The 27500-nt window shown below is 51.9% G+C and overlaps 2 protein-coding genes and 1 long non-coding RNA gene across 6 annotated transcripts in view; 2 read left to right on the forward strand and 1 right to left on the reverse strand.

The window, feature by feature from the left end:
- LOC113584430 (phospholipid scramblase 2) overlaps nt 1-5871 on the forward strand; it is a 7318-nt gene extending 1447 nt beyond the window's left edge. Inside the window, exons 3-8 of one of the 2 annotated variants that reach the window (XM_035528205.2) lie at nt 352-426; nt 2578-2770; nt 3477-3588; nt 4745-4844; nt 5137-5195; nt 5316-5871. In XM_035528205.2, coding sequence (XP_035384098.1) covers nt 352-426; nt 2578-2770; nt 3477-3588; nt 4745-4844; nt 5137-5195; nt 5316-5342 — 566 coding nt within the window. In that variant the 3' untranslated portion in view covers nt 5343-5871. Of the gene's footprint in view, nt 1-351; nt 427-2577; nt 2771-3476; nt 3589-4744; nt 5086-5136; nt 5196-5315 lie in introns of those variants that run through there. The other variant, XM_081722821.1, reaches the window with a different exon arrangement.
- Nucleotides 5872-6226: 355 nt separating this feature from the next.
- Nucleotides 6227-27459, reverse strand: eif4e2 (eukaryotic translation initiation factor 4E family member 2). 2 transcript variants are annotated; one of them, XM_035528204.2, is made up of 8 exons: nt 27322-27459; nt 25718-25829; nt 25490-25624; nt 25299-25403; nt 24827-24979; nt 7509-7645; nt 7256-7327; nt 6227-7159 (listed from the first exon to the last, which is right to left on the reverse strand). In XM_035528204.2, exons 1-7 carry the CDS (start codon nt 27339-27341, stop codon nt 7279-7281), a joined length of 711 nt encoding a protein of 236 aa, XP_035384097.1. In that variant the 5' UTR covers nt 27342-27459; the 3' UTR covers nt 6227-7159; nt 7256-7278. The 2 variants fall into 2 exon arrangements, with proteins under 2 accessions (XP_035384097.1, XP_081578948.1); XM_081722822.1 differs by lacking the exon at nt 7256-7327.
- Nucleotides 25838-27500, forward strand: part of LOC113591603 (uncharacterized) — a 6996-nt gene continuing 5333 nt past the window's right edge. Inside the window, exon 1 of one of the 2 annotated variants that reach the window (XR_014125853.1) lies at nt 25838-27161. This is a non-coding gene — a long non-coding RNA (uncharacterized LOC113591603). The remainder of the gene's footprint in view (nt 27162-27500) is intronic. The other variant, XR_003412212.3, reaches the window with a different exon arrangement.

Here is a 27500-nt window from a genome sequence, read left to right on the forward strand (position 1 = left end):
CCATGCTGCATTGCTGAAAGCACAGTCACTGAAACCATCTTCCTCCTTAAGTGTGTTTATACATCCCTGTTAGTTTACGCAGTTGTTCATTCACACATGGGGAAGTTGCTTAGATGTCATTTAAGTTCTTAAGCTCTGTCTGAAGAATCAGCCCACAGATAGCTTTCTTCCTCTCTCACTTTTTGAGCGCTTCTTCATACGATCTTCTACATCTAAACAATACAATAATGGTTTGTGAAACTACAGTCAAAAGGTCTGTGGGGTGTACTATTCCTTATGCAGACGTGTTTGTTTCTACACGGGCGCTTCTTTCCCGCTGAGACGCCCACTGCAGTTCATTTTGTGTTTCAGGACCACAGTGCATATCCCGCAGAACATACACCATTGCCACAGAAACAAAAGCGCAGCTGTTTGTGGCTGTGGAAGGTAATTATGTGACAGGAGACCAAATCCCAGCACACCAACAGAACAACACTGCTGATATATTAGAGACAATAAATGTAAAGTTAACACTATGTTATCAAGTCCAGCCAGGTTTTATTGTCATTCCTGCACAGAGATCGTATACCCTGAATCTAGGTGTCATTTCTTGTTTTCAATAATAATAATAATAATAATAATAGTAATAATAATAATAGTAAAAATAATAATAATAATTTCATGTGCCTTTTTAGAAACTCAAGGCCACATTATAACTAAAGGGAGTAGGACTAAGGTAAGGGTTAGGACTAAGGTAAGGGTTAGGACTAAGGTAAGGGTTAGGACTAGGGTAAGGGTTAGGACTAAGGTAAGGGTTAGGACTAGGGTAAGGGTTAGGACTAGGGTAAGGGTTAGGACTAAGGTAAGGGTTAGGACTAAGGTAAGGGTTAGGACTAGGGTAAGGGTTAGGACTAGGGTAAGGGTTAGGACTAAAGTAAGGGTTAGGACTAGGGTAAGGGTTAGGACTAAGGTAAGGGTTAGGACTAAGGTAAGGGTTAGGACTAGGGTAAGGGTTAGGACTAAGGTAAGGGTTAGGACTAAAGTAAGGGTTAGGACTAGGGTAAGGGTTAGGACTAAGGTAAGGGTTAGGACTAAGGTAAGGGTTAGGACTAGGGTAAGGGTTAGGACTAGGAAACAAATGTACAATGACATGCAAGAAAGAGGTTCTGTTTGGGGTTAGTGGTGGGATGAGTTCACTTTGGGGTTAGTGGTGGGTATTGTAGGTGATGTGGGTATTCAAGTTCGGTTTATTCGTCACATACATAGTATTGTGGGTGATGTAGGTGTTGGGGTGTTGTGGGTGTTGTAGGTGATGTAGATGTTGGGGGTGATGTGGGTGTTGTAGGTGATGTAGGTGTGGGGGGTATTGCAGGTGATGTGGATGTTGTAGGTGATGTAGGTGTTGTGAGTGATGTATGTGTTGGGGGTGTTATTGGTGTTGTAGGTGATGTGGGTGATGTAGGTGTTGTAGATGATGTGGGTGATGTAGGTGTTGTAGATGATGTATGTGTTGGGGTGATGTAGGTGATGTGGGTGTTGGGGGTGTTATGGGTGATGTAGGTGATGTGGGTGTTATGGGTGATATAGGTGAGGTGGGTGATGTAGGTAATATAGGTGATGTAGGTGATGTAGGTGTTGGGGTGATGTAGGTGATGTGGGTGTTGGGGGTGTTATGGGTGATATAGGTGATGTGGGTGTTATGGGTGATGTAGGTGAGGTGGGTGATGTAGGTAATATAGGTGATGTAGGTGTTGTAGATGATGTGGGTGATGTAGGTGTTGTAGATGATGTGGGTGATGTAGGTGTTGTAGATGATGTATGTGATGTAGGTGTTGGGGTGATGTAGGTGATGTGGGTGTTGGGGGTGTTATGGGTGATGTAGGTGATGTAGATGATATAGGTGATGTAGATGATGTAGGTGATGTGGGTGTTGTAAGTGATGTGGGTGATGTGGGTGTTGTAAGTGATGTGGGTGATGTGGGTGTTGTGGGTGATGTAGGTGATGTGGGTGTTGTAAGTGATGTGGGTGTTGTAAGTGATGTGGGTGATGTGGGTGATGTGGGTGTTATAAGTGATGTGGGTGATGTAGGTGATGTGGGTGTTGTAAGTGATGTGGGTGATGTAGGTGATGTGGGTGTTGTAAGTGATGTGGGTGTTGTAAGTGATGTGGGTGATGTGGGTGATGTGGGTGTTATAAGTGATGTGGGTGATGTAGGTGATGTGGGTGTTGTAAGTGATGTGGGTGATGTAGGTGATGTGGGTGTTGTAAGTGATGTAGGTGATGTAGGTGATGTGGGTGTTGTAAGTGATGTGGGTGATGTAGTGCTCCAGGTCCATCATGCTTCACCCCTTTGACTATAGTGTGTGTGCTGAGAGGTGCTATGGAGGGAGACACCCTGGAGACAGGAGACAGGAGACAGGTCCCCTAGCAGACTGTGAGACAGTTCTGTGAGGAGACAGGTCTGTATCAGACAGCTGGTCAGGATGCTCTGTTGTCCCCCTGTAGAAGGCAGTGAGGACAGAAGGAGGCTAGCTATACTACTGTGTGTGTGTGTATGTGTGTGTGTGTGTGTGTGTGTGTGTGTGTGTGTGTGTCAGAGAGCTCATGTGTGTGTGTGCAGTGCTGTGGTCCTGCCCGCTCCTGCTCCCTCCAGGGTTTTGACAGCGACCGGCAGCTTGTCTTCCTCTTTGAAAGACCCCTGAGGGCAGAGACGTGCTGTTTTGGATGCTGCTTGATGGAAATGAGGGTCCACACAGCCCGGGGAGGGCTTATTGGTACTGTTCACCAGAGGTACTGTCTTTCTCACACACACACACACACACGCCTGAGTGCACTCTCACACACATGCACACATACACACACACAAATACAAATTAATTTAATAATGAGTGTACTGCAGGTGGGAATCTCCTAAACCTCCTCAGGCTGCTGTTAGAACTTTAGCCCACCTGCCGCAGCTCATAAACAAACCTGTTTACTGGCTGATGAACCAAGGTGGTCTAACCCAGCTGGTTTGAGTGGATAGGTTTCCACATCAACCTGCACTCTGAGCGTAGCTGACAGGGTCCAAGGCAGTTACAACAAACACAGTTTACCGTACAGCCAAACACACTCCAGAGAGCTCCAACCGCCCGGACACCTGTGATTGGCTAGGACTTAAAGGAAAACAAGCCCATTCTTTTCACCCAGAGGGCATGGCTGATTATGGTAATGAACAATATGCTAATGTAAGTTATGCAAATACAGTTGATGATTTCTGTCTAATGGTGGCTGCATTTCCCAACTATAGGGTTAAACCTTAGACAGTTATTTTGCTCATAAATTAAAGGATTTGACTGCCTCAGACATGGCTACCATCTCAGCGGCCCATAGACTGCAGTATGGAAACCTTCTTACTTTCAATGCTGACACACCTAGTGGTATTTTTGTTTTTGTGTCTAGTTCTGCATTTCCTGTTTTATTTGACTATGCGGACACGGCGCCCTCTGTCTGTCAGGTGGAGTATGTTCACGCCGTACTTTGAGGTGTGTGACTCTGCGGGCTCCTCCTCCCTGAGGATACAAGGCTCTTGCTGTCCAATCCGCTGCCTCCCCGACCAGGAGTTCCAGGTTAGACTCCTCCCACTGTTTGTTTCGCTAATCTCCTTCTTGGTGGAGAGTGTGTGTAGATTGCCTCATGACGGATGAGTATTCAGACAACTTGCTTCTTTAAGAGGAATTTAAGGTTTTTCAAGTTTTCTTCATAATTTGCTTATTAATAAAAGTAAACACAGTCATTTAGATTGTTTTGATGAAAAAAATGAGCAGGTCTCTAGTGTTTGAAGACCCTAGTGCTACCTCACAGAACGTTTACACAAACAAAACGCACAGATATGCTGCAAGATAACATAGACATTATTTTAGAAGTTTTGCACAAGTTGTTTGGCCTGCATAGAAACGTTTGCGTATTGTTTGTAACCGTAATTATTGAATATTGGAGAGGTGCAGGCTGGACGCTGCAAGTAAAAATCATGAAGATAATTGACCTTGTGCAGATTTACCACCATTTTAGTGCTCTCAGCATTACACACAACTCAGAAGGCGCGTGTAGTGTTATAGTGTCACTAGTAGCCTGGAGGAAATAAATTCAATTGCTTGTTTCATTGTAGATTTGATTTCTGGTCCCCTTTGCCAAATCTGTAAAGAAATAAAAGTCTGTAAATAAGCCTGAATTACTTATTTACTCCTCAATCAGCAAACTGCCATTCTGAAATCGGTGATTCCTCTTTAGTGCAGGTTTATCGGTCAGAAGCCTCTTAAGGTCAAAGATGCCAACCCTGCTTCTGTAGAGCTACCAACCTTCTCTAGAGCTATAGCAACCTGCAAAACCATTGTTCATATATTTTTGTACATATATATATATTCTCTGTGCACCCGTTTTTCTTTTTCCTCAGTGTGGACAGAACACTCTCCACCATTTCCCTGCGAGTTATACTGTGCATGACTATGTATGTGACAAATAAACCAAACTTGAAACTTGAAAACCTAAGGTGAACACACTAATACCTCAGACACTTGAGACACAGTAGATCCTAACTGGCTAAATAATGTGAGGTGGAAACTGCACAACAGCAGCTTCAGGAGCTGGGTTGGACACACCCAACGACTTTGTCTGGAGAAGTCACGACCTATGAGTTAATAAGAATTTGCTTCGGTTTTAAGAAACAACCGGCCCTCCCCTGAATCAGTTCTCTTCACTTTTTATTTGCTCTGGCGGTTTGTTTAGGTGGTCTCCATGATCGGCGAGCGTGTTGGAACGGTCTGGAAGCACTGGCAGGGTTACAGCGAGAACTGCAACATGGACCACGAGCACTTCGGCCTGGCTGGTGAGAGCAGCGTCCAGACAACAGCTGTCCAGGACATAATCCCAGCGCTGCTCCTGGACAGGCTAGATTTATACCACCTGAGATTAGACCACACCAGCATTTATGAAAGCAAGAATCCAAAGCTTTAATCTGCCTGGATAGGCTGGTAGAGAACGTTGTGACTGGGGTTTGGGCTAACAGCCGAGATCCTCTGCTGTCTGTGACAGTTTTTCACTGATAAGGCTTCTAATGTATCAGTATTGTCCAGTATGGGTTGGTTGATATGGGTCTTGATTCTCATTGTCTCTGGCAGTCCCCCCGAACATGTGTGTGAACACCAAAGTGCTGCTGCTTGCTGCTACGTTTCTACTGGTGAGTTTGTCGTCTCACTCAGATTCAGATTTGCCCGGACAGACGACACCTGTTTAGGGAAGCTGGTGCATTAAAACTCAGTGAAACACTGAACACTCTCCCTCCCATTCTCCTCTACAGAATCATATGTTCTTTGAAATGAGCTGAACCAAAGGCAAGTGAACTCTTCAAGAAGAAACGGGCTATTCTTTTGAGTTTAAAGATCTGTGGGTAATTCTTAATTCTTCCCAGAATCCTGCATTAATAAAACTGTACAAAACTTCTGGCCTGTTGAAACTGCATCGGAGGAATCTTAAAGTTGAGTCGAGTGATATCACAGGGAAACACTGCAGGAACGTGCAGTATCCCAGAGAACGTCTTACCTGAGCGAGGGCTTTGTCATACCATCAAATACACAGAATTCCCAAACCCCCACACGCATTTGATCTTTAAAGGCACAAAACAGGAGATTTTGTTCCCCTTACTCCAGCACACAGAATCTGAGACGGGAAGCACACGTCACGACCTAAAGCATCTGCCATCGTCTGTGGAACACGACAGAGGTTAGATGATGTCTTTGGCCCGTGTGAACACCGGTGGTAGCATTCCTTGTCTTTACGGATGATGTAGCAGGATGAATTCAGAGGCAAACAGAAACTCAATAGCTCACATTTAGCATCTCAAAACCGGACCAAAGATGTGAAGACGCCTTTACACTCGTAAACTCCAAAAACGGCAGGCACGATGACCTTGTGTTTAACAGCCGTTTATCAAATGACCTTGGGTTCCCTGATCTGGGGGATAACGTGTTGATAAAGGGAAACACCAGAACTCCATGCTGCTGGCATACGTGTGTCCGCTGGAAATCCACACTTTGCCCAGAGAGGACAGAGATGCGCTTGATTTAAAGGTAACATTCGGAACTTTTAACCTGTGTCATTATTTCATATTAAGTAATATGCAAATGATGATCATGTTAATTTTCATGTGCTGGAGCATGAACCAATGACAAAAACAAGTGGGTGTATGCAGACATGACCCTGACCAATCAGTGTCTCTCCAGCAGGGTTAGCAGCTGTGTGTTCAACATTTATTGCTTTCATCATTCGATCGCAGTCAGAACAATACTGCAAGCAGCACCACTCCTATGCAGGCAGTACGTAAGAGATGCAAACCGATAAACCCCAGCCCCTGCATTTGGGGAGGGAATGCCCACACTACATCAGGCTCCTCCCACAGTGGCATCCCAGAATGCGGAGCGCTCCTGGGTAACCTAGGCAACAGCAGAGAGCTCTCCCAGCCAGGCACAGCGCGATAGGCACCCAAGTCGGGTTTTCTGTCCCCTACCCTCCCGCACAATCAACATGGAAAATGGTCAGAAGCAGATCTCATTCAGAGCGCCTCAGATAACCTACAAATATATCCTTTCGTTTCTTAGAGCAATTCAAAATTAAAATGTTTTCCTCTTCTTTGTAACACTAGTTCAAATACTGCACTATAGTAAAATGTAACCCTGTTGTGATGAGCAATAAAGGTGTTCTCTCCCTAAAGTGGCTAACGGGTGTTGAAGACTACGATAACGCACTCGTTCACCGTCACGTTTCTACAGTGACGCAGCCGTTCACGTGAATTGCATGGTTTGGTTAATCAGCCTTCTTCTGAGCCAGGACAGCTGCAGTCTCTGAGGCTCCTTTCCTGCAGGCTCCCCCTGCTGGCTGAAGGCAGCACCTGCAGTCATCTGGAACAGCCACTGAAGTTCTGCTGCTTAGCCACTGGCAGATGTAAGAAGTCCTTTGTGTCTTTCTTTGTTCTCAGTTTGCAGGGGTGTTTCACCTGATCAGATAAATTAAAAGAATCCACACGTCTTCGCCGGGAAACCTGGTCTTATCAGCAGTGTGGTGTTTGTTTTAAAAAATGGTAAGAATCGATAAATTAATTTCCTCCTCTAGAAATGTCCTCTTCATCCACACGAAAGTAAACTAAACCTAGAATACAAAATAATAATACAAAAGTTAGACACCATACAATATCAGTAATAAGCAAGAATCTGTAAAGTTTAGTCCAGTAGAGCTGGTTCCTACCATGGGCACTTTAGCTGAAAGAGCTAACGGCCGCCGCTAGCGTTCACAAGACCGTGGAAATCCTCCCAGGCCCTGCGCACGTGCGCGCACACACACACAAATACAACAAAAACTGTGTGTGTGCGCGTGTGTACAAGATGCACTATATACTGTCTGTGTGTGTTTTATACTCCATTAGGGTGTTGAGGGGCAGGTTGTGTGTGTGTGTGTGTGTGTGTGTGTGTGTGTGTGAGAGAGAGAGAGAGAGACTCACTTTATACTGTCTGTGTGTGTCTTATACTCCATGATGGTGTTGGGGGGCAGGTTGAGAACTCGGCGTAGTGTGTCTCTGATGCGGGCAGTAGTGGCCTGGTCACTGGCCGTTTTGTTCCAGATGGATATGATATCCTCCTAAACACAGACACACACACACACACACACACACACACAATATAGTATTATACATCACCTTACAGTTACACATATAGTATTATACGACACCTTCCTCAGTACCCAGGATGCTGTACAATGCTTTTACATCTAGTCAACACACCAGGTAGACACGACCACAACAGACCCAGAAATCACAGACCCTGTTGACTGCATCAGGCTGAGGGAAGACAGAGATAGTCTCACACACACACCCCCCAACACGGACAGAGATACACACACACACACACACACACACACACACACACACACACCCCAGGACAGAGATACAGTCTCACACACACCCCAGGACAGAGATACAGTCACACACACACACACCCCAGGACAGAGATACAGTCTCACACACACACACCCCAGGACAGAGATACAGTCTCTCACACACACACACACCCCAGGACAGAGATACAGTCTCACACACCCCCCCCCAGGACAGAGATACAGTCTCACACACACACACACACACACACACACACCCCAGGACAGAGATACAGTCTCACACACACCCCAGGACAGAGATACAGTCTCTCACACACACCCCCCCCAGGACAGAGATACAGTCTCACACACACACGGACAAAGATACAGTCTCACACACGCACCCCAGGACAGGGATACAGTCTCACACACACACACCCCAGGACAGAGATACAGTCTCACACACACACACCCCAGGACAGAGATACAGTCTCTCACACACACACACACACACACACACACCCCAGGACAGAGATACAGTCTCACACCCCCCCCCCCAGGACAGAGATACAGTCTCACACACACCCCAGGACAGAGATACAGTCTCACACACACACGGACAAAGATACAGTCTCACACACGCACCCCAGGACAGGGATACAGTCTCACACACGCACCCCAGGACAGGGATACAGTCTCACACACGCACACCCCAGGACAGAGATACAGTCTCTCACACACACACACACACACACACACCCCAGGACAGAGATACAGTCTCACACCCCCCCCCACAGGACAGAGATACAGTCTCACACACACACACACACACACACACACCCCAGGACAGAGATACAGTCTCACACACACCCCAGGACAGAGATACAGTCTCACACACACACGGACAAAGATACAGTCTCACACACGCACCCCAGGACAGGGATACAGTCTCACACACGCACCCCAGGACAGGGATACAGTCTCACACACGCACCCCAGGACAGGGATACAGTCTCACACACGCACCCCAGGACAGAGATACAGTCTCACACACCTCAGGACAAAGATACAGTCTCACAGACCAGGACAGAGATACAGTCTCACACACACCCCCACGGACAAAGATACAGTCTCACACAGACCAGGACAGAGATACAGTCACACACACACACCCCAGGACAGAGATACAGTCTCACACACACACACACACACACACCCCAGGACAGAGATACAGTCTCACACACACACACACACACACACCCCAGGACAGAGATACAGTCTCACACACACACACACACACACACCCCAGGACAGAGATACAGTCTCACACACACACACACACACACACCCCAGGACAGAGATACAGTCTCACACACACACACACACACACACCCCAGGACAGAGATACAGTCTCACACACACACACACACACACACACCCCAGGACAGAGATACAGTCTCTCACACACACACACACACACACCCCAGGACAGAGATACAGTCTCACACACACACACACACACACACACCCCCCAGGACAGAGATACAGTCTCACACACACACACACACACACACACCCCCCAGGACAGAGATACAGTCTCACACACACACACACACACACACACCCCCCAGGACAGAGATACAGTCTCACACACACACACACACCCCAGGACAGAGATACAGTCTCACACACACACACACACACACACACACCCCAGGACAGAGATACAGTCTCACACACACACACACACACACCCCAGGACAGAGATACAGTCTCACACACACACACACACACACACACACACACCCCAGGACAGAGATACAGTCTCACACACACACACACACACACACACCCCAGGACAGAGATACAGTCTCACACACACACACACACACACACACACCCCAGGACAGAGATACAGTCTCACACACACACACACCCCAGGACAGAGATACAGTCTCACACACACCCCAGGACAGAGATACAGTCTCACACACACCCCAGGACAGAGATACAGTCTCACACACACCCCAGGACAGAGATACAGTCTCACACACAACCCAGGACAGAGATACAGTCACACACACAACCCAGGACAGAGATACAGTCACACACACAACCCAGGACAGAGATACAGTCACACACACAACCCAGGACAGAGATACAGTCTCACACACAACCCAGGACAGAGATACAGTCTCACACACACACACACACACACACACCCCAGGACAGAGATACAGTCTCACACACACACACACACACACACACCCCAGGACAGAGATACAGTCTCACACACACACACACACACACACCCCAGGACAGAGATACAGTCTCACACACACACACACACACACACACCCCAGGACAGAGATACAGTCTCACACACACACACCCCAGGACAGAGATACAGTCTCACACACACACACCCCAGGACAGAGATACAGTCTCACACACACACACACACACACACACCCCAGGACAGAGATACAGTCTCACACACACACACACACACACACCCCAGGACAGAGATACAGTCTCACACACACACACACACACACACCCCAGGACAGAGATACAGTCTCACACACACACACCCCAGGACAGAGATACAGTCTCACACACACACACCCCAGGACAGAGATACAGTCTCACACACACACACACCCCAGGACAGAGATACAGTCTCACACACACACACACCCCAGGACAGAGATACAGTCTCACACACACACACACACAACCCAGGACAGAGATACAGTCTCACACACACACACACACAACCCAGGACAGAGATACAGTCTCACACACACACACACACAACCCAGGACAGAGATACAGTCTCACACACACACACACACAACCCAGGACAGAGATACAGTCTCACACACACACACACACACCCCAGGACAGAGATACAGTCTCACACACACACACACACACCCCAGGACAGAGATACAGTCTCACACACACACACACACACCCCAGGACAGAGATACAGTCTCACACACACACACACACACCCCAGGACAGAGATACAGTCTCACACACACACACACACACCCCAGGACAGAGATACAGTCTCACACACACACACACACACCCCAGGACAGAGATACAGTCTCACACACACACACACACACCCCAGGACAGAGATACAGTCTCACACACACACACACACACCCCAGGACAGAGATACAGTCTCACACACACACACACACACCCCAGGACAGAGATACAGTCTCACACACACACACACACACACCCCAGGACAGAGATACAGTCTCACACACACACACACACACCCCAGGACAGAGATACAGTCTCACACACACACACACACACCCCAGGACAGAGATACAGTCTCACACACACACACACACACCCCAGGACAGAGATACAGTCTCACACACACACACACACACCCCAGGACAGAGATACAGTCTCACACACACACACACACACCCCAGGACAGAGATACAGTCTCACACACACACACACACACCCCAGGACAGAGATACAGTCTCACACACACACACACACACACCCCAGGACAGAGATACAGTCTCACACACACACACACACACACCCCAGGACAGAGATACAGTCTCACACACACACACACACACCCCAGGACAGAGATACAGTCTCACACACACACACACACACCCCAGGACAGAGATACAGTCTCACACACACACACACACACCCCAGGACAGAGATACAGTCTCACACACACACACACACACCCCAGGACAGAGATACAGTCTCACACACACACACACCCCAGGACAGAGATACAGTCTCACACACACACACACCCCAGGACAGAGATACAGTCTCACACACACACACACCCCAGGACAGAGATACAGTCTCACACACACACACCCCAGGACAGAGATACAGTCTCACACACACACACCCCAGGACAGAGATACAGTCTCACACACACACACACACCAGGACAGAGATACAGTCTCACACACACACACACACACACCCCAGGACAGAGATACAGTCTCACACACACACACACACACACCCCAGGACAGAGATACAGTCTCACACACACACACACACACACCCCAGGACAGAGATACAGTCTCACACACACACACACACACACCCCAGGACAGAGATACAGTCTCACACACACACACACACACACACACCCCAGGACAGAGATACAGTCTCACACACACACACACACACACACCCCAGGACAGAGATACAGTCTCACACACACACACACACACACACCCCAGGACAGAGATACAGTCTCACACACACACACACACACACACCCCAGGACAGAGATACAGTCTCACACACACACACACACACACACCCCAGGACAGAGATACAGTCTCACACACACACACACACACACACCCCAGGACAGAGATACAGTCTCACACACACACACACACACACACCCCAGGACAGAGATACAGTCTCACACACACACACACACACACACCCCAGGACAGAGATACAGTCTCACACACACACACACACACACACACCCCAGGACAGAGATACAGTCTCACACACACACACACACACACACCAGGACAGAGATACAGTCTCACACACACACACACACACACCCCAGGACAGAGATACAGTCTCACACACACACACACACACACACCCAGGACAGAGATACAGTCTCACACACACACACACACACACACCCCAGGACAGAGATACAGTCTCACACACACACACACACACACACCCCAGGACAGAGATACAGTCTCACACACACACACACACACACACCCCAGGACAGAGATACAGTCTCACACACACACACACACACACACCCCAGGACAGAGATACAGTCTCACACACACACACACACACACACCCCAGGACAGAGATACAGTCTCACACACACACACACACACACACACCCCAGGACAGAGATACAGTCTCACACACACACACACACACACACACCCCAGGACAGAGATACAGTCTCACACACACACACACACACACACACCCCAGGACAGAGATACAGTCTCACACACACACACACACACACACACCCCAGGACAGAGATACAGTCTCACACACACACACACACACACACACCCCAGGACAGAGATACAGTCTCACACACACACACACACACACACACCCCAGGACAGAGATACAGTCTCACACACACACACACACACACACACCCCAGGACAGAGATACAGTCTCACACACACACACACACACACACCCCAGGACAGAGATACAGTCTCACACACACACACACACACACACCCCAGGACAGAGATACAGTCTCACACACACACACACACACACACCCCAGGACAGAGATACAGTCTCACACACACACACACACACACACCCCAGGACAGAGATACAGTCTCACACACACACACACACACACACCCCAGGACAGAGATACAGTCTCACACACACACACACACACACACCCCAGGACAGAGATACAGTCTCACACACACACACACACACACACCCCAGGACAGAGATACAGTCTCACACACACACACACACACACACCCCAGGACAGAGATACAGTCTCACACACACACACACACACACACCCCAGGACAGAGATACAGTCTCACACACACACACACACACACACCCCAGGACAGAGATACAGTCTCACACACACACACACACACACACCCCAGGACAGAGATACAGTCTCACACACACACACACACACACACCCCAGGACAGAGATACAGTCTCACACACACACACACACACACACCCCAGGACAGAGATACAGTCTCACACACACACACACACACACACCCCAGGACAGAGATACAGTCTCACACACACACACACACACACACCCCAGGACAGAGATACAGTCTCACACACACACACACACACACACCCCAGGACAGAGATACAGTCTCACACACACACACACACACACACCCCAGGACAGAGATACAGTCTCACACACACACACACACACACACCCCAGGACAGAGATACAGTCTCACACACACACACACACACACACCCCAGGACAGAGATACAGTCTCACACACACACACACACACACACCCCAGGACAGAGATACAGTCTCACACACACACACACACACACACCCCAGGACAGAGATACAGTCTCACACACACACACACACACACACCCCAGGACAGAGATACAGTCTCACACACACACACACACACACACCCCAGGACAGAGATACAGTCTCACACACACACACACACACACACACCCCAGGACAGAGATACAGTCTCACACACACACACACACACACACCCCAGGACAGAGATACAGTCTCACACACACACACACACACACACCCCAGGACAGAGATACAGTCTCACACACACACACACACACACACCCCAGGACAGAGATACAGTCTCACACACACACACACACACACACCCCAGGACAGAGATACAGTCTCACACACACACACACACACACACCCCAGGACAGAGATACAGTCTCACACACACACACACACACACACCCCAGGACAGAGATACAGTCTCACACACACACACACACACACACCCCAGGACAGAGATACAGTCTCACACACACACACACACACACACCCCAGGACAGAGATACAGTCTCACACACACACACACACACACACCCCAGGACAGAGATACAGTCTCACACACACACACACACACACACACCCCAGGACAGAGATACAGTCTCACACACACACACACACACACACCCCAGGACAGAGATACAGTCTCACACACACACACACACACACACCCCAGGACAGAGATACAGTCTCACACACACACACACACACACACCCCAGGACAGAGATACAGTCTCACACACACACACACACACACACCCCAGGACAGAGATACAGTCTCACACACACACACACACACACACACCCCAGGACAGAGATACAGTCTCACACACACACACACACACACACACCCCAGGACAGAGATACAGTCTCACACACACACACACACACACACCCCAGGACAGAGATACAGTCTCACACACACACACACACACACACCCCAGGACAGAGATACAGTCTCACACACACACACACACACACACCCCAGGACAGAGATACAGTCTCACACACACACACACACACACACCCCAGGACAGAGATACAGTCTCACACACACACACACACACACACCCCAGGACAGAGATACAGTCTCACACACACACACACACACACACCCCAGGACAGAGATACAGTCTCACACACACACACACACACACACCCCCAGGACAGAGATACAGTCTCACACACACACACACACACACACCCCAGGACAGAGATACAGAGTCTCACACACACACACACACACCCCCAGGACAGAGATACAGTCTCACACACACACACACACCCCAGGACAGAGATACAGTCTCACACACACACACACACCCCAGGACAGAGATACAGTCTCACACACACACACACACCCCAGGACAGAGATACAGTCTCACACACACACACACACACACCCCAGGACAGAGATACAGTCTCACACACACACACACACACACACACCCCAGGACAGAGATACAGTCTCACACACACACACACCCCAGGACAGAGATACAGTCTCACACACACACACACACCCCAGGACAGAGATACAGTCTCACACACACACACACACACACACACCCCAGGACAGAGATACAGTCTCACACACACACCCCAGGACAGAGATACAGTCTCACACACACACACACCCCAGGACAGAGATACAGTCTCACACACACACACACACACCCCAGGACAGAGATACAGTCTCACACACACACACACCCCAGGACAGAGATACAGTCTCACACACACACACACCCCAGGACAGAGATACAGTCTCACACACCACACACACCCCAGGACAGAGATACAGTCTCACACACACACACACCCCAGGACAGAGATACAGTCTACCCACACACACACACACACCCCAGGACAGAGATACAGTCTCACACACACACACCCCCAGGACAGAGATACAGTCTCACACACACACACACACACACCCCAGGACAGAGATACAGTCTCACACACACACACACACACCCCAGGACAGAGATACAGTCTCACACACACACACACACACACCCCAGGACAGAGATACAGTCTCACACACACACACACACACACACCCCAGGACAGAGATACAGTCTCACACACACACACACACCACCCCAGGACAGAGATACAGTCTCACACACACACACACACACAACCCAGGACAGAGATACAGTCTCACACACACACACACCCCAGGACAGAGATACAGTCTCACACACACACACACACCCCAGGACAGAGATACAGTCTCACACACACACACACCCCAGGACAGAGATACAGTCTCACACACACACACACCCCAGGACAGAGATACAGTCTCACACACACACACACACACACCCCAGGACAGAGATACAGTCTCACACACACACACACCCCAGGACAGAGATACAGTCTCACACACACACACACCCCAGGACAGAGATACAGTCTCACACACACACACACACCCCCCAGGACAGAGATACAGTCTCACACACACACACCACACACACCCCAGGACAGAGATACAGTCTCACACACACACACACACACACCCCAGGACAGAGATACAGTCTCACACACACACACACACACACCCCAGGACAGAGATACAGTCTCACACACACACACACACACACCCCAGGACAGAGATACAGTCTCACACACACACACACACACACCCCCAGGACAGAGATACAGTCTCACACACACACACACACACACACACCCCAGGACAGAGATACAGTCTCACACACACACACACACACACACACACCCCAGGACAGAGATACAGTCTCACACACACACACACACACACACACCCCAGGACAGAGATACAGTCTCACACACACACACACACACACACACCCCAGGACAGAGATACAGTCTCACACACACACACACACACACACACACCCCAGACAGAGATACAGTCTCACACACACACACACACACACACACACCCCAGGACAGAGATACAGTCTCACACACACACACACACACACACACACCCCAGGACAGAGATACAGTCTCACACACACACACACACACACACACACCCCAGGACAGAGATACAGTCTCACACACACACACACACACACACACACCCCAGGACAGAGATACAGTCTCACACACACACACACACACACACACACCCCAGGACAGAGATACAGTCTCACACACACACACACACACACACACACCCCAGGACAGAGATACAGTCTCACACACACACACACACACACACACACCCAGGACAGAGATACAGTCTCACACACACACACACACACACACACCCCAGGACAGAGATACAGTCTCACACACACACACACACACACACACCCCAGGACAGAGATACAGTCTCACACACACACACACACACACACACCCCAGGACAGAGATACAGTCTCACACACACACACACACACACACACCCCAGGACAGAGATACAGTCTCACACACACACACACACACACACACCCCAGGACAGAGATACAGTCTCACACACACACACACACACACACACCCCAGGACAGAGATACAGTCTCACACACACACACACACACACACCCCAGGACAGAGATACAGTCTCACACACACACACACACACACACACCCAGGACAGAGATACAGTCTCACACACACACACACACACACACACCCCAGGACAGAGATACAGTCTCACACACACACACACACACACACACCCCAGGACAGAGATACAGTCTCACACACACACACACACACACACACCCCAGGACAGAGATACAGTCTCACACACACACACACACACACACACCCCAGGACAGAGATACAGTCTCACACACACACACACACCCACACACCCCAGGACAGAGATACAGTCTCACACACACACACACACCCACACACCCCAGGACAGAGATACAGTCTCACACACACACACACACCCACACACCCCAGGACAGAGATACAGTCTCACACACACACACACACCCACACACCCCAGGACAGAGATACAGTCTCACACACACACACACACCCACACACCCCAGGACAGAGATACAGTCTCACACACACACACACACCCACACACCCCAGGACAGAGATACAGTCTCACACACACACACACACCCACACACCCCAGGACAGAGATACAGTCTCACACACACACACACACCCACACACCCCAGGACAGAGATACAGTCTCACACACACACACACACCCACACACCCCAGGACAGAGATACAGTCTCACACACACACACACACACACACCCCAGGACAGAGATACAGTCTCACACACACACACACACCCACACACCCCAGGACAGAGATACAGTCTCACACACACACACACACCCACACACCCCAGGACAGAGATACAGTCTCACACACACACACACACCCACACACCCCAGGACAGAGATACAGTCTCACACACACACACACACCCACACACCCCAGGACAGAGATACAGTCTCACACACACACACACACCCACACACCCCAGGACAGAGATACAGTCTCACACACACACACACACACACACCCCAGGACAGAGATACAGTCTCACACACACACACACACACACACACCCCAGGACAGAGATACAGTCTCACACACACACACACACCCACACACCCCAGGACAGAGATACAGTCTCACACACACACACACACACCACACACCCCAGGACAGAGATACAGTCTCACACACACACACACACACACACACCCCAGGACAGAGATACAGTCTCACACACACACACACACACACACCCAGGACAGAGATACAGTCTCACACACACACACACACCCACACACCCCAGGACAGAGATACAGTCTCACACACACACACACACCACACACCCCAGGACAGAGATACAGTCTCACACACACACACACACCACACACCCCAGGACAGAGATACAGTCTCACACACACACACACACCACACACCCCAGGACAGAGATACAGTCTCACACACACACACACACACACACACCCCAGGACAGAGATACAGTCTCACACACACACACACACCCACACACCCCAGGACAGAGATACAGTCTCACACACACACACACACACACACCCCAGGACAGAGATACAGTCTCACACACACACACACACCCACACACCCCAGGACAGAGATACAGTCTCACACACACACACACACCCACACACCCCAGGACAGAGATACAGTCTCACACACACACACACACCACACACCCCAGGACAGAGATACAGTCTCACACACACACACACACCCCACACACCCCAGGACAGAGATACAGTCTCACACACACACACACACCCACACACCCCAGGACAGAGATACAGTCTCACACACACACACACACCCACACACCCCAGGACAGAGATACAGTCTCACACACACACACACACCCACACACCCCAGGACAGAGATACAGTCTCACACACACACACACACCACACACCCCCAGGACAGAGATACAGTCTCACACACACACACACACCCACACACCCCAGGACAGAGATACAGTCTCACACACACACACACACACACACACCCAGGACAGAGATACAGTCTCACACACACACACACACCCACACACCCCAGGACAGAGATACAGTCTCACACACACACCCACACCCACACACCCCAGGACAGAGATACAGTCTCACACACACACACACACCCACACACCCAGGACAGAGATACAGTCTCACACACACACACACACCCACACACCCCAGGACAGAGATACAGTCTCACACACACACACACACCCCACACACCCCAGGACAGAGATACAGTCTCACACACACACACACACACACACCCCAGGACAGAGATACAGTCTCACACACACACACACACACACCCCAGGACAGAGATACAGTCTCACACACACACACACACACACAACCCAAGGACAGAGATACAGTCTCACACACACACACACACACACACACCCCAGGACAGAGATACAGTCTCACACACACACACACCCCCACACACCCCAGGACAGAGATACAGTCTCACACACACACACACACCCACACACCCCAGGACAGAGATACAGTCTCACACACACACACACACACACACACCCCCAGGACAGAGATACAGTCTCACACACACACACACACACACACCCCAGGACAGAGATACAGTCTCACACACACACACACACACACACCCCAGGACAAGAGATACAGTCTCACACACACACACACACACACACCCCAGGACAGAGATACAGTCTCACACACACACACACACACACACCCCAGGACAGAGATACAGTCTCACACACACACACACACACACACCCCAGGACAGAGATACAGTCTCACACACACACACACACACACACCCCAGGACAGAGATACAGTCTCACACACACACACACACACACACCCCCAGGACAGAGATACAGTCTCACACACACACACACACACACACCCCAGGACAGAGATACAGTCTCACCCAACACACACACACACACCCCAGGACAGAGATACAGTCTCACACACACACACACACACACACCCCAGGACAGAGATACAGTCTCACACACACACACACACACACACCCAGGACAGAGATACAGTCTCACACACACACACACACACACACCCCAGGACAGAGATACAGTCTCACACACACACACACACACACACCCCAGGACAGAGATACAGTCTCACACACACACACACACACACACCCCAGGACAGAGATACAGTCTCACACACACACACACACACACACACCCCAGGACAGAGATACAGTCTCACACACCACACACACACACACACCCCAGGACAGAGATACAGTCTCACACACACACACACACACACACCCCAGGACAGAGATACAGTCTCACACACACACACACACACACACCCCAGGACAGAGATACAGTCTCACACACACACCCCAGGACAGAGATACAGTCTCACACACACACCCCAGGACAGAGATACAGTCTCACACACACACCCCAGGACAGAGATACAGTCTCACACACACACCCCAGGACAGAGATACAGTCTCACACACACACCCCAGGACAGAGATACAGTCTCACACACACACCCCAGGACAGAGATACAGTCTCACACACACAACCCAGGACAGAGATACAGTCTCACACACAACCCAGGACAGAGATACAGTCTCACACACACAACCCAGGACAGAGATACAGTCTCACACACACACCCCAGGACAGAGATACAGTCTCACACACACACACACACACACACACCCCAGGACAGAGATACAGTCTCACACACACACACACACACACCCCAGGACAGAGATACAGTCTCACACACACACCCCAGGACAGAGATGCAGTCTCACACACACACACACACCCCAGGACAGAGATGCAGTCTCACACACACACACACACACCCCAGGACAGAGATGCAGTCTCACACACACACACACACACCCCAGGACAGAGATGCAGTCTCACACACACACACACACCCCCCACCAGGACAGAGATACAGTCTCACTCACACACCCCCCCCCCCCACCAGGACAGAGATAGTCTCACACACACACACCCCCCACCAGGACAGAGATACAGTCTCACACACACACACCCCCCCACCAGGACAGAGATACAGTCTCACACACACACACCCCCCACCAGGACAGAGATACAGTCTCACACACACACCCCCCCCCACCAGGACAGAGATACAGTCTCACACACCCCCCCCCCCCCACCAGGACAGAGATACAGTCTCACTCACCCCCCCCCCCCCCCAACCAGGACAGAGATACAGTCTCACTCACCCCCTCCCCCCCCCCCAACAAGGACAGAGATACAGTCTCACACACACCCCCCCCCCCCCACCAGGACAGAGATACAGTCTCACACACACCCCCCCCCCCACCAGGACAGAGATACAGTCTCACACACCCCCCCCCCCCCACCAGGACAGAGATACAGTCTCACACACCCCCCCCCCACCAGGACAGAGATACAGTCTCAACACACCCCCCCCCCCACCAGGACAGAGATACAGTCTCACACACACCCCCCCCCACCAGGACAGAGATACAGTCTCACACACCCCCCCCCCCCCCCCACCAGGACAGAGATACAGTCTCACACACCCCCCCCCCCCACCAGGACAGAGATACAGTCTCACACACACCCCCCCCCCCCCCACCCAGGACAGAGATACAGTCTCACTCACACCCCCCCCCCACCAGGACAGAGATACAGTCTCACTCACACACCCCCCCCCCAACCAGGACAGAGATACAGTCTCACTCACACCCCCCCCCCCCAACCAGGACAGAGATACAGTCTCACACACCCCCCCCCCCCCACCAGGACAGAGATACAGTCTCACACACACCCCCCCCCCCCCACCAGGACAGAGATACAGTCTCACTCACACCCCCCCCCCACCAGGACAGAGATACAGTCTCACTCACACCCCCCCCCCACCAGGACAGAGATACAGTCTCACTCACACCCCCCCCCCCCCCAACCAGGACAGAGATACAGTCTCACTCACACCCCCCCCCCCAACCAGGACAGAGATACAGTCTCACACACACCCCCCCCCCCACCAGGACAGAGATACAGTCTCACACACACACACCCCCCCCCCACCAGGACAGAGATACAGTCTCACACACACCCCCCCCCCCACCAGGACAGAGATACAGTCTCACACACACCCCCCCCCCCACCAGGACAGAGATTACAGTCTCACACACCCCCCCCCCCCCCACCAGGACAGAGATACAGTCTCACACCCCCCCCCCCCACCAGGACAGAGATACAGTCTCACACACACCCCCCCCCACCAGGACAGAGATACAGTCTCACACACCCCCCCCCCCACCAGGACAGAGATACAGTCTCACACACACCCCCCCCCCCACCAGGACAGAGATACAGTCTCACACACACCCCCCCCCCCACCAGGACAGAGATACAGTCTCACACACACCCCCCCCCCCACCAGGACAGAGATACAGTCTCACACACACCCCCCCCCCCACCAGGACAGAGATACAGTCTCACACACACCCCCCCCCCCACCAGGACAGAGATACAGTCTCACACACACCCCCCCCCCCCCACCAGGACAGAGATACAGTCTCACACACACCCCCCCCCCCCCACCAGGACAGAGATACAGTCTCACACACACCCCCCCCCCCCCACCAGGACAGAGATACAGTCTCACACACACCCCCCCCCCCCACCAGGACAGAGATACAGTCTCACACACACCCCCCCCCCCACCAGGACAGAGATACAGTCTCACACACACCCCCCCCCCCCCACCAGGACAGAGATACAGTCTCACACACCCCCCCCCCCCCCACCAGGACAGAGATACAGTCTCACACACACCCCCCCCCCCACCAGGACAGGATACAGTCTCACACACACCCCCCCCCCCCCCACCAGGACAGAGATACAGTCTCACACACCCCCCCCCCCCACCAGGACAGAGATACAGTCTCACACACACCCCCCCCCCCACCAGGACAGAGATACAGTCTCACACACCCCCCCCCCCCCCACCAGGACAGAGATACAGTCTCACACACCCCCCCCCCCCACCAGGACAGAGATACAGTCTCACACACACCCCCCCCCCCCACCAGGACAGAGATACAGTCTCACACACACCCCCCCCCCCCCACCAGGACAGAGATACAGTCTCACACACACACCCCCCCCCACCAGGACAGAGATACAGTCTCACACACACCCCCCCCCCCCCCCACCAGGACAGAGATACAGTCTCACACACACACCCCCCCCCCACCAGGACAGAGATACAGTCTCACACACACCCCCCCCCCCCCCACCAGGACAGAGATACAGTCTCACACACACACACCCCCCCCCACCAGGACAGAGATACAGTCTCACACACACACCCCCCCCCCCCACCAGGACAGAGATACAGTCTCACACACACACCCCCCCCCCACCAGGACAGAGATACAGTCTCACACACACCCGCCTCCCCACCAGGACAGAGATACAGTCTCACACACACCCGCCTCCCCACCAGGACAGAGATACAGTCTCACACACACCCGCCCCCCCACCAGGACAGAGATACAGTCTCACACACACCCCCCCCCACCAGGACAGAGATACAGTCTCACACACCCCCCCCCCCCCACCAGGACAGAGATACAGTCTCACACACCCCCCCCCCCCACCAGGACAGAGATACAGTCTCACTCACACACCCCCCCCCCCCCACCAGGACAGAGATACAGTCTCACTCACACACACCCCCCCCCCCACCAGGACAGAGATACAGTCTCACTCACACACCCCCCCCCCCCACCAGGACAGAGATACAGTCTCACTCACACACACCCCCCCCCCACCAGGACAGAGATACAGTCTCACTCACACACACACCCCCCCACCAGGACAGAGATACAGTCTCACTCATACCCCCCCCCCCCACCAGGACAGAGATACAGTCTCACTCACACACACACCCCCCCCACCAGGACAGAGATACAGTCTCACTCACACACACCCCACCCCCACCAGGACAGAGATACAGTCTCACTCACACACACACCCCACCAGGACAGAGATACAGTCTCACTCACACCCCCCCCCCCCACCAGGACAGAGATACAGTCTCACACACACACACACACCCCCCCAGGACAGAGATACAGTCTCTCACACACCCACACACACCCCCCAGGACAGAGATACAGTCTCTCACACACACACCCCCCCCCAGGACAGAGATACAGTCTCACTCACACACACACCCCAGAGAAGAGCGGGGTTGGAGGGGAGGAGAGGAGAGGAGAGGAGAGGAGGAGAGGGGAGGAGCTCCGTTCAGACGTACCTGGAAGCGCACAGAGACGACTGCCCCACAGATCTCCTCCCCCACCATGAACTGCTCCCCCAGCATGGCCAGGATCAGGTTCTCCCAGCAGCGGGACGCCAAACCCTTACGCAGACGGATGATCCACTTCCCCCCACTCTTATTAGCCTCATCCTGGGACAGAGAAAGAGGACATCAGAGGTAGCACAGCCAGTCCCGGTTCCCATCGTCGCCCCCTGCAGGGAGGGAGAGTCTCTGTGCTGACACACTGGCCTTAATACTGTCAGTTCACACTGTATCACAAATCACGCCAGTGTGTGTGACCAGTTAAGAATATTATGACCAGTTAAAGGTGCAAGTGACGCAACAAACTGTCTTAAGTGTTAGAATAAACTCGTGTACGGACGGAGTAATGACTATCGTGACTCGTGTGTGGTAATGACTTCTGTGTGGTTAGTTATGTTCTGTAGTAGGTTTATCACCACACACGCACTTCCCACATGGGTTTGATTCCTTCCTTGAACAGGTGGAAATCACTGTGTCCAGTCAGATCGCCCGGTCTGATCATGTGACTGTAAAAACGCCAGAACTGCTCCACCTGCGTTACAGAGAACAACATGGACAACTGATCGGGGATGCATATTCGTGTGTGTGCGCATGTGTGTGTGAGAGAGAGACACACACCGACGCAAAGCTGCCGATCTGTTTGATGTTCTGTTCGTAGCTCTGCGTACTGGCTGGCCTGCCTGGGGTTCGTCGAGAGTACCAGAACGTGTAGTTATACTGCAAAGGGTGTTCTCCTGCTCCAGGAACCACAGCCTATGACACACAAATGTGTTGTGACGACCTTGCAAAGTACAATTCCTCAATTTACAGTCAGTGCGGAGACGTTCCAGGTAGACGCGCGCGCACCTTCCTCTTGGTAGTGTTTTGGTCCTTCTCCTCATTCTCGTTCTTTTCCTTTTCACTGTCTTTCGGTGGGCTGTTGTCCTGCTCGTGGTCGCCACTGTCGTCATCTTTCAGACTGCAGGGAAAACAGAGAAAGAGGCAAAGATCACCTGGACAGGAACCAGGGCTTCCAGCCAGGGAAAGGACAGGCCCAGCGCAACACGCACGCACCTGTGCCAAAACCAACCCCACACACAAACACTATTACTTGTACACAGCTGTATGATGGGTCTGCTTTCCCACCTGGCCAGAGGTGGAAACATTTGTGTGCGTTATGTAGCTCCCCCTGAGAACCCCATCAGATTCAGTTTAATCGTGATGGTAATGGGAACTAGACCAAACACATCATAGTACTGGTTTAGGACGGAATGTGCTCTGTCCCACACACACACAAACGTGTACAAAATGCTGAGATAAGCACGTCTGCTATATGCCATCAGTGGTTGTCCTCACAACATGGTGGACCGTTGTTGTCATAAAGGGTTAACAGTGTTTACATTGGTGTGTGGACCGGCAGTTTGCTTCATTCTTGGTGTCCTTGAAACCACACTGGACTGAGTTTTCAGGAGGAGCCGTGATCTAGGACTGTGGGCAGCCGGCGAGTGGCCACCTTTCCCACCATGAAGTCAAACCGTGTTTGACCTCATTCTCCCCAGCGTGTGTTCTGGCTCTCATTAGACGTGGGGGTGTGCACTCCTACCCTCTTACTTCAGCCTCTCCACACGACCGCACCCCGCGGAGGAGGAAGACCTAAAACTCCTGCGCACACTTTGCGCTGCTCCAACGCTCTTCCTTCCGCTCCTCTTTAACTGCGTGGACCCGCTCCGCGGCTGGAAGCTCGCGGTGTTCAGTCCCCCGGCCTGTTCGGGACAACTCCGCCACGCGCTTCCCAATTGTGCTTTACACGTTGAAAGTCTTCTCGCGAGTTGCTACCCTTTATGTCCACCCCGTACACGCGCAGCGCTCGAGAGTGCGGAATAGCTCTCCTCTGCACGCGCAGGCGGCATAAATGCGTTACGTTAAGGTTCCGTTTCATCAAAGATCGCGCGTCACACACTTGAGGACCGCTCCTCTAGTTTAGCAAGGCTTTAACCTTCGCGTGACCACTTCACCGTGCGGAAAACGGGCTGGGTGGCTCGTGCTACGCAAGGAAAAGTTTTCTCACAGCTTTAGACTTGTTGGCACGGGACAGACTCGCGACTGCATGGGCTGCAGGCGCGGAGGAGAGCGCGACTTGACGCCGTGTCACATAGCACCTGCCCCCGCCGCTCACGCACTCTTAACCCGGGGATTCCACTTCGGCCCGCGAGGCCGCGCAGCTTCGACATCGCGGGCCAAACATGGACTCGAACTGAGGCGCGCGGGGCTTTCAACTCTCGTTCGTTTTGTGTAGAAAGACAAGCGAAACGTGAGTGTGCAGTCATGCGCCCGACAGTGCTTTCGGCATTCCTGCACGCGTATGCAGACACACCTCTCCCCTCGCTGCTACACACGCGCCGGTTTGGTTCCGCACATTAACAGCTGTCTGCACATCATCAACCAACACACGAGCGGCTGTGCTTACTCACGCGTCAAATTTGTTGTTCATTATCTTCGAGGTTGGAGTCGTTTCTCCGCTCTCGCTCGCGGAGGCAGCCCCGTGAAATGCACAGGAACAGCGGCGCGCACAAATCGTCGGACACGAGCATCGTGCCTCATGGCACGCGCACCTCACGCTCGGTTTTGGGTGTATGGCAACACGAGCACG

Source organism: Electrophorus electricus, chromosome 11, assembly GCF_041902795.1.
Source record: "Electrophorus electricus isolate QZ-2024a chromosome 11, ASM4190279v1, whole genome shotgun sequence".
Taxonomy (NCBI): domain Eukaryota; kingdom Metazoa; phylum Chordata; class Actinopteri; order Gymnotiformes; family Gymnotidae; genus Electrophorus; species Electrophorus electricus.